This window comes from Lipotes vexillifer, unplaced genomic scaffold, assembly GCF_000442215.2.
Source record: "Lipotes vexillifer unplaced genomic scaffold, Lipotes_vexillifer_v1.1 scaffold611, whole genome shotgun sequence".
NCBI classification, from domain to species: domain Eukaryota; kingdom Metazoa; phylum Chordata; class Mammalia; order Artiodactyla; family Lipotidae; genus Lipotes; species Lipotes vexillifer.
Window position 1 is genome coordinate 861,067 of NW_006785619.1, and position 9,779 is coordinate 870,845.

Genomic DNA, 9,779 nt, shown 5'->3' on the forward strand with positions numbered 1-9,779 from the left:
AACACACACACACACACACACACACACACACACACACACACACACACACACACACACATCTACAGAAGGGCCTGGGCCCCAAAGGTGAGGAAAACCTGTTCTGAGGAATCTGCTTAGTGAGCAAATTCCATTCCCAGACCCTTCCACGGTCACAGGAGGGGCCCAGTGTGCATCACAGAAGAGACAGAATAGCAGAGATCCCTGCAAGGGGGCAGAGCGAGGGTTGAAGCAGGAGGAGACTGAAAACTTCACGTTTCTTTTTTCCATTTCAGTGACAAGAGTCACACCCGGCCTTTACATAAACATGGCCAAGGAGCTGCTCTGTCCAAGTTGAGTTTCCTCGCAGCCGCCAGGCCTCTCCACCCGGTGACCCTGACGCGCTGGGCGGGCCGGCGAGGGGCTAGCACACAGACCCTGCACAGACTAGCTGGGCTGCCCGACAACACCCAGGCCTCCCGCCTGCTGCCCTTGCTCTGCCCCATATTTATCTCCCCGCCTTCTTCATAACATATCCCCACAGCAGCCCCACACGGCCACTCCAACACGCAGAGGCAGGCACGCACACACAGCTCGCGGCTGATCTCTGGAGTCCGAGGCCCACACGGCCCTTGTCACGCCATCGCCCTCCCCACAAGTGTTTTCTGACCAGCTCGCTTCCCAGCCCAACAGCACAGATGGGCTCCCACAAACGACGTCACAAAAGAATCCCGTAGGGAATGTCGCAAACACACAACCTTCCCCTCGCTCGGCTGCCCCCATCCCATAAACACAACCTGCATGTTCCACCCAGGGCACCTCACACTGGTGCCAGCCGCCCTATGGGTACCTGAGACACACCCTGGGGCTTCTCACTTCCTAAAGGACCCGCGGGACCTGAGTTCTAGACATGCACCCCCCGTGCCCTCCCTCCCCCGTGCCACCTGACTGTCACATGGACCCAAGAACCCCTCCAGCGGGCCATCCTCTCCGAGACTGGACCACACCTCAGCAGGGCTGCATGAACGGGACCGGACCCGACACCCTCCCACTCAGACTCAAGGGTACACAACTGCCCCCTCCAGCTGGGCACACAACACCCTGCACTCCGGCGCCCTCCACAGCACTTACCCCTCGCCAGCTACGCAGAAAACAACAGTTCCCAAATAGTTCATATGTGCAGTGCCAGACACATACGTGCAAGAAAACACACGCCGGTGTAAAACATAAAACCCCACACCTAACAAACTCTGCCGGTACTGTGCCCGGCTTCAAATGCGGACCTGTCACCCAAAGCCACGGGGCCACATCTTGTAATGCTGCCCCACAACACTGGACAGCCTCTCCGTCTGGCTTTCTGTCCCCATAGCCCGGGAGAGCCCTGCAGGACCCCTGGCTGCCGCACCAGCCAACAGTGGTGACCAGGAGAGGTTTACCTTGCCCCACAACACAGCAGGAGACACACAAGCTCCAGGACTCACAGCCACAACCCTGCCCCGACGGCGCGGCGGCTCCGGGTCGCCTGCTCGCCCTGCGCACCCCGCACACCCCAACTCTAGGGCACTCGGCGGCCCACCCCTCCCCCCACCCCCCTGCCTGGCAAGGACTAGCTGGCTTTCTGGGACACCATGTCTTAAAGCTGCCTCTGGCTTTGATAGTGTACAACATGTCAGAGCTGGAAAGATCTGAAGAGGTGATCCTCACTGGTCCAGCAGGGCCCAGACAGCAGGAGTGACTTGCCAAAATTCAACCAGAGTAACTGCATTCATTCATTAATTTTATTTTACAAATTCGTCATTAGGACTGCTTGATTCAATTTATTGACATGTTAAAACATAAAAATCAGTATCCCCATATTTACTGTATAAAATCTGAAAAGCTTGCCTTACTCAAGTAGCTTCATAGGTATAAGTGCATAAAAACCACTGAGAATTATATTCCTAGGAAGGGTTTTGGTGTTTTTTGTTTTCAATGTTTTCAACTTAATTTTAATGATAAAACTCAGCTTCTCAAACTGATACATCAGATCCCACCGGCTCACTGGGGCCCAGATTCTTCTTGCTATGATGACAGAGTGAATGGCAGTGAGGCCTTATGCCCAACGTCCAAAGAGAAACTGAAATTGTACCTATGTGTTAAAAGGGAACATTTCATACCTTTTATATTTTTAAGACATTAAGGGAAAAAATGGAAGCATTTTTAAAAAGCTATCAAAAAAGCCTTCTTAAACTAAATGTTTTTCAATTATTTAAAAGCTATGCCTTAAAAAATATTTTTAATCACTCTCCTTTAAAAAAAAACACAGACACCAGGCTCCGGGCTCGGGCTCTGGGCGAGTGCGCCCGACGGCCTGCGACAGGACCGATCCCAGGAAGGGAACGGCGCCACGCAGGGCGGCCGGACGGGTGGGCACCGAGCTAGGCGCGGGCCTGGCTGCAGCAGCAGCGGCGCGGGGCCGCACGACCACCCACTCCCTGGGAAGGGGTTCACCCCCCCGCCCCCTGCACGCCCTTCACTCAGTGGTGCACACCGCCCAGAGCACGCACACCCTCTCCGCAGACACACAACGTGGCAGGCTCACGATCAGGCCCAATGGGACCCGCAGACCCAGTCTCAACACACTCAAAGGGGCAGCCCTGGAGAAACACACACACACACACTCTCCCTCTCCAGAAATGCGCAGGGACCCCCCCCCCCACCCCCAGGCCGCGAGCTGGGAACGCCCCAGCCCTACAGAACAGGTACACGTAAATGGCTACCAGCGCAGATGAACACGCAGCTTGCTATTTTGTTCCCACCGGCAGAAATATCCACATGTATATACTCTGCGTAAATGCAGAGGACTTGGTGTGGACCTCCTGGGACAGCACCAACACCACCAGGTGGAAGCACACAGAGGAGAAACACATTCCTGAAACTCCAGAGGGACAGTCCCAGAGACTCCTCCCAGGTGTTCAAAAATTCAAAACTCAGGAGAAAGAGGAGCTGGCCCTCAGAGGTCCTTTCCATAAAACCTTTCTGAAATCGGGCAAGACATAAATAAACAAATTAACTAAAAACCAAAGATATCTCATCACAGAGGTAGTTGAAAAGAGGAAAAAAAGAATCAGACAGACTTTGGAGTCACAAAAATGTAAAGCAAGCAGAGTTGGAAACAATGAGAAAATCGGCCCACCCCCACCTCAGGGAGGTTCCAGGGAAGAATTCCACCACCCCTCCAACCAGCTCACAGTGGCTGGAGCTCTGAAGGGCCCAGGGCCCCTGAGCCAAGAGGAGAAGAGGAAGTCCAAGGGAAAGATGGTGAGTGTGGGACACAGGGGCACACAGCCCCCTTCCCTGTAGCGCCTGGCTGCTCCCTTCCCCTTCCTTCTCTAAAACTTCCCAGCTTTCCTAGACACCCACAAGCAAAATTCATAATGGTGTTCCCAGATGTCCCTGGAACCTGTGACATCACACAGATACACAGCATCTGAGGCCGCCTCCCCTTCCTCAAACCAACAGAGCATCCCTGGGTCCTCTTCTTCTCCCGGGAACAACTTACCCGGAGAAACACGATGCTCCAGGACTGCTCACGCCCTGATTCCTGCTTTAGAGGCTCCAGGCCCACACTGCACCACCTCATCCATCTTTTCAGGCCCTTTCTAGCTCCCAAGAGTTCCTCGGCAAGACAGCCTGCCCTTCTATTGCCCTACAGGGTCCCAGAACCCAGCCTGGCATTCGCCCTACCCCCGGTCCCCTGGACTATGGCTGCCCTAATGCCCGTGCTCCTTTCTCCCTAACAGGCTGGCTGTCACCCCTACTTCAACCTGCCTGACCTCACCCAGCCATCACCGCCCTCCACTCCGTCCAGCCTCCCCTCGCACCATCGCTGCCGGCCCTCTGATGTCACTCGTGGCCCTGCTGGGTGGGGGCCTGCCCGCTGGCTTCGTGGGCCGCTTTTCCCGTATGGCTTACCAGGCTTCCCACTTACCCTCACTGGAGCTGCTCATCTGTCGATGCCTCTTCCACCTCCCTATTGCCCTGCTGCTGAAACTGCGTGGTGACCCCCTCTTGGGACCTCCCGATGTCCGGGGCCGGGCCTGCCTCCACGCCCTGTTCAACGTCCTCAGCATCGGATGCGCCTACAGTGCGGTTCAGGTGGTGCCCGCTGGCAATGCTGCCACCGTCCACAAAGGTTCTTCCACTGTCTGCTCTGCTCTCCTTGCCCTCTGCCTCGAGAGCCAGCGTCTCAGTGGCTATGACTGGTGTGGCTTGTTGGGCAGCACCCTGGGACTCATCATCATTGTGGGACCTGGACTAGGGACACTGCAGGAGGGGACCACAGGCCTCTACACTGCCCTGGGCTATGTGCTCACTTTCCTGGGTGGCCTGGCACTGTCGCTGGGCCTCCTGGTGTACCGCTCCCTGGACTTCCCCTCCTGCCTACTGACAGTGGCCTTCCTGTTTGGCTTGGTGGGGCTGGTGGGCTCCATGCCAGGCCTCTTTCTGCTGCAGACCCCCGTGTTGCCTAACGATCCTCTGAGTTGGAGCTGTGTGGGGGCAGTGGGGATCCTCACCCTGGTCTCCTTTGTGTGTGTCAGTTATGCGGTCACCAAGGCCCACCCTGCCCTGGTGTGTGCCGTCCTGCACTCTGAGGTGGTGGTGGCTCTGATGCTGCAGTATTATGTGCTCTATGAGACCGTGGCACCTTCTGACATCATGGGGGCAGAGGTCGTGTTGGGCAGCATTGCCATCATCACCACCCAGAACCTCAGCTGTGAGAGGGAAGGGCAGGTGGAGTGAGATCGAACTTGAGAGCCTGGGGGTGGGGTGGCAGGGACTGGGTAAATAGAAGGAAAAACTGGAATACAAACATGGGAAAACAAGTGACTGTAAAAGAACTAGTGTGGGAGAGTGACACCCCCTTGGAGTCAAGGGTGAATTGGGGACTCAGTGGAGAGGGATTGTCTAGAAGACTGCCTGGAAGACCTGGAACAAGCCTGGAGAGCAGGAGTCTAGGCTGGGGCTTGAAGGGAGGTCTGAGGAGCAGATCAAAGTGGCTGAGGCAGGCAGGCCATGAGCCACCGGGAGGATTTTTCCCTCAGCGGCAGAGAGAAAAGCCTTGGGGCTGGAGTGTCTGGAGCTTTCAGGCAAACAGAGCAAGCAGCTGCGGTGGGGGAAGGGAGTGTGTTTTTTTTTCTCTGAGCGATGGTTTCCCTTCCTCGTGGTTATGCCTCCCCACCTTGGGGTGGTGACGTGATATTGACATCAAACAAGGATCACTCTGAATGTGGCTGTGCAGTTGGTGTCATCTCTGCTTTGGAAGGACAGTGGAAGTCCTACCCCCTGCTCTTATTGGAGAATCCCTTGGGATCCCCGCACCACCACCACCATCACCACCCGCCCCATTTTTGAAATATTCTAGAAGGGGTAGGATTTCCTAATGTTCAGAGGCATTGACCCTGAGTCCCCCAGGATTTTTGTGTCCCATCCAATGGCTAATCTGCTTTTCCTGGATTGTCGCAGTCCCGTGATCTCTCCCGGACAGTGGCCAGCGTCCTTCCGGAGAAGGCCTCTGAGCTGAGACCTCTTCGAGCGGCTCAGGTCGAGGATCCGAACGAGAGCTCCGTACAGCGTCCCATTAGAGGCTAGGAGATGCCCACCCCTCCCAGGAGGCCGCTCGACAGATATCAGCTACTTCCGGACAAGCAATTGGCCTCGCCATGTTGATCCTTTCTTGCATATTCAGCGCGATTACTGCATATTCATGACCAAGGACGGCCCCAGTACTCCCCCTCTTCGGGAACCCACTTGGGAGGATCCGACCGGCCCCGCCTCCTTCATTACCGAACCTCAGAACAGACCATTTTCCAGCGTGGGGGGGGTGATATTAATGAGAAACTTTGGCTGAAGATGAAACCACACGCCAAACTAGAATAAAAGCGGCCTATATTTACCCTCGAATCTTCAAACCTTAAACCTCAGGGCGGGAGGTAGTAGCGAGGGGAGGCGGCGGGATAAAAAAAAATTCCCTTCCAGCTCGTCATTTCAAAAGGTGACCCAGCCAGGGAGTCGGGGAGGGAGGAACAACGACGCGAGCGCGCGCCCCGTGCACGCCGGCGCAGTCGACCCCGTAGCGCAAGGGAGGGCGGGAAAGGAAGGGGCGGGGGATACCAGGGCGAATCTATAAAGGGCGTCATCCGGCCAATTCGCTCCTCAGAAGCGCCGAGAGCGCGGCCGGGACGGTTGGAGAAGAAGGTGGCTCCCGGAAGGGGGAGAGACAAACTGCCGTAACCTCTGCCGTTCAGGAGCCCGGTTACTTATTTATTCGTTACCCTTTTTCTTCTTCCTCCCCCAGAACCTTTTCCTTTCCCTTCCTCTTTTTATTTTCTTTTTGGGAGACGAAAAATCTCCGGAAAGGCGGAGGAGAGCTCCTTTCGCTCCTTTTCGTTTCCCCGCCTCCTTTCCTCCCCCACCTTTTCCTCCTCCGGCTTTTTCCTCCCAACTCGGGGAGGTCCTTCCCGGCGGCCGCCCCGACAGGGTCTGAACGCCTAGGTGCAGGCGGCGCAGGCTTTTTGTAGTGAGGTTTGCGCCTGCGCAGCGCGCCTGCCTCCGCGATGCATGGGGGTGGCCCCCCCTCCGGGGACAGCGCATGCCCGCTGCGCACCATCAAGAGAGTGCAGTTCGGAGTCCTCAGTCCGGATGAACTGGTAAGCGGCTCTGCCCTCTCACTCCTCCTCCCGCCCGCGTGGCGGGCGGGGCTTGACGGCCGCCGCGGAAACTTGGCGCTTTTCCCTGCCCAAAGGAGGACAGTCGGGGAGGATGGGTCAGCGGCGCCAAGGCAGTGCAGAGTCCAGCTTCGCGGCCAACGAGAATTAAATTTTCCTAGGGGGTGAGCAAGCTTAGCTCTGTGTCCGAGCTAGGGGCCGGGCCGCAGGAGGGGCTGGAGGGTGAGAAGGAGGGCGAGAAGGTTGATTGACTCCACACCGCAGATACCGACGTTAAGAGATATAACACCAATCCTTTGGGTGAGAAGCCGAGCCCCAGATTTTTTCCCCTCCCCCTCTACAGTTATTAATTGAGCACCTGCTACGTTATAGACGTGACAGACGGTGGGGATGCAGAGCTGAAAAAGACAAAGACCCTGCCTTCTAGAGCACTTTCTTTGGGAAGGGGCAGGGGAGACAGACAATAAACACGAATAAATGAATGAACAAGATAATTCAGTTAAGGGCAAGTGCCTTGCATAAAGTGAGATGGTGTAATGCGATGGAGAGTGACCGAGGTGAGGCTGCTTTAGATTGGGTGATGTCAGGGTATGGGAAGGCCTGTTTCAGGAGGTGACATTACTCGAGTGTCATAGGCCATAGATTCTAGGTCAGTAGCTTTTCAGGCGGAGGAAAGAGCAAGTGCAAAGTGCCTGAACGAGGGAATAACTTGGTGTGCCTCGGGGGCTGTAAGGTGGCCAGGGTGGCTGGGTGTAGTGGGTGGGAAGGAGAGTATTAAACCATTCTTGGAGAAGCATGAGGTGGGGCAGAGTCCAGGTGGGATATTATAAATCATGGTAAGGAATTCATTGGATTTCATTCTATTTTCAGTAGGAAGTCATTGGAGAATTATAAGCAGGAGAGTGATACCAAGTTTACATTTAAAAAAAATTACTGCTTTGATGGTCCTGTGAAGAACCGACTGGGGAGGAGAACTGAGAATGGAAGCAGGAAAGATGAGGGAGGCGGGAGAGCTGTTGGCCCTTTGGACCCCTTTGTGGAGCAAAGTGGAGGAAGCCAGTGGGCTGGAGAGGATGGAATTGAATGGCTCTGTTTGTGGATGGAGACAAGTTTGCTAGAGGAGGAGGCTCAGCTGTACGAAAGTTGTGTCAGGAGTTAGAACCTCCCGAACTCAGACCACACCGAATAAATTCCAGATGGGGTTGAGGTTGAAATCTAAAAAACAAAACTGTAAAACACTTGAAAAATGCAGAAGGCTTTTGGGGGCTGATACCAGGGGCAGAAACCCTTAACCTTCTCTAACCCAAGTCTTGATTTTACTTCATAGCTGGTCAGTACCTGAAAGGATTAGTTTTTCTCTTTCTTGTTTCCTCAGTAGAATGTAAATATCACGAGTGACTTTGTATTCACTTCTTTTTCCAGCATCTCAAATAATGCCTGGCACATAATACGCATGTAATAAAAGTTACTTGAATAAATGAATGAACAAAATAATTGTACAGGTACATAAAGATACATGTAGAAGGATTTTTATTTCAACATTGTGTGAAATTATAAATCACCTAATTATTTATTAGTAAGGATTCTATTGAATAACTCAGGGTTTATTACAATAGAACAAGACCTTCCCAGTAGGTTAAACCCCCTGATCCCCTGTGCCCAAACTGCTGAGGCACTGCAGCAAACTCACAGGGGCCCAGTGAGAGATTTTAAATTTTTAAGAGAAGCACGGAAGCACAGCTGCGTTTGCCTGATGCCCTGGGAACTACTAGGTTGGGCAGTTCCATTTCAGCATTAGGTGGCGCCAGAGCCCTTTTGATGACGTCATATCTTTGTGAAGCTGGGTTTTTAGCAGTTGCTAAATATTGGGCAAAAATCAGTGTAGAGCAAGAGATAAGAGTGGTGCTGGGGTGTGGATAAGGCCAAGAAGAGTTAGAGAATACTTTATAAAGAGGTGACATTTGAACTGGGTCCTAAAAAATGAATAGAAGTTTGCTGGAAAGGCGGGCATGGGAAGAAAAGGAATTTTGAGGAATCTCATGTGGTTGGAGCATAAATGTTGAGGACGGGGGACCTTGGGTGTCTAACTTGTTATCACGTGGGCAGTGAGAGCCAGTGTTTGGATGAAGGATTGGGGGCTAAAGTAGTTTGTGTATAATTCAGCCCCTGGTCCAGTCTCAGTGCCCGGAAGCAGAGGGAGTCCTTAGAAGGTGGCTGGCTTGGTGAGGATGGACTTGGAGCAGAGGGAAGTGAAATGCTTTGAGTGTTGTTCTCCTTAGGCCTCTCTCTAGTGACTCTTCTGGCTGCCAGATTCAGGTCTGCGCCTGCTCTTGCGTGTTTCATTCAGGGTGAGCAAACCCCCTCTTTGTCCTTCTTATCAGACACGATGCAGCTGATGGGGTTCCAGCTTTGTGAATTTAGTCACCGCAGGCCTGTCTCCCTGAGATTTCATCAGGTCATCTTGACGAGCGTGGTGGAAGTTCAGAACCTCTTAGCCTTGCACCAGTAGACCATTTTGGTTTTTACCCAGCAGTGACTAATTAGATCCATTATGAGACGATTATTGGTTTGACTGTAAGGGAACAACCTTCTATCTCTTTTCAAGTTCTTTTTTTTTCTTTTTATCGAGGTCTTCGAGGGCACTTCCCTGCAGTGGAGGGTCCTAAGGCAGTTTAGTTCAGTTTAACAAACAATTATTGAGAGCCATCGGGTCCAGGGTAATAGGGGAATGCTACCTGCCTGAGAGATGCTTATAATCTATGGGGAAGACAAACCCCAGTGGGTCATTTCATTGCATTATGAGATTTGCAGTGATGGAAGGATTATGGAAGCACAGAGTGGGGCTCACCAGTCTGGCTAGTGAGGCTGTGGAAAGGCTTCTTGGAAGAAGCAGTGCCTGAGCTGAGTCTTCAGATAGCAGTTTGTCTTGTGGGGAGGGCATCCCAAGCAGAGATACAAAGACCCCATGTACAAAGACCCCAAGTAGTGGAGCACATATGCTGGGTGATAGGGGGGCTGCTGGGGACTGAGCTACTGATGTGGAGGAGGAAAGGAAGGTGGAAACATCATAAAACTCTTTGTAAGCCATCCTGCTGA

At 53.3% G+C, this 9,779-nt stretch overlaps 2 protein-coding genes across 2 annotated transcripts in view; both read left to right on the plus strand.

Moving 5' to 3' along the window:
• The first annotated feature begins 3,163 nt into the window (after window positions 1–3,163).
• SLC35G6 (solute carrier family 35 member G6) lies at window positions 3,164–4,819 on the plus strand. Its single transcript, XM_007457770.1, is given in 3 exon segments — window positions 3,164–3,276; window positions 3,759–3,865; window positions 3,867–4,819. Coding segments are annotated over 3 exon segments (1,002 nt in total). The 5' UTR covers window positions 3,164–3,273; the 3' UTR covers window positions 4,759–4,819.
• Window positions 4,820–6,182: 1,363 nt separating this feature from the next.
• POLR2A (RNA polymerase II subunit A) overlaps window positions 6,183–9,779 on the plus strand; it is a 20,248-nt gene continuing 16,651 nt past the window's right edge. Inside the window, exon 1 of the mRNA XM_007457771.1 lies at window positions 6,183–6,665. Within this exon, the coding sequence (XP_007457833.1) occupies window positions 6,573–6,665 (93 nt within the window). The 5' untranslated portion in view covers window positions 6,183–6,572. The remainder of the gene's footprint in view (window positions 6,666–9,779) is intronic.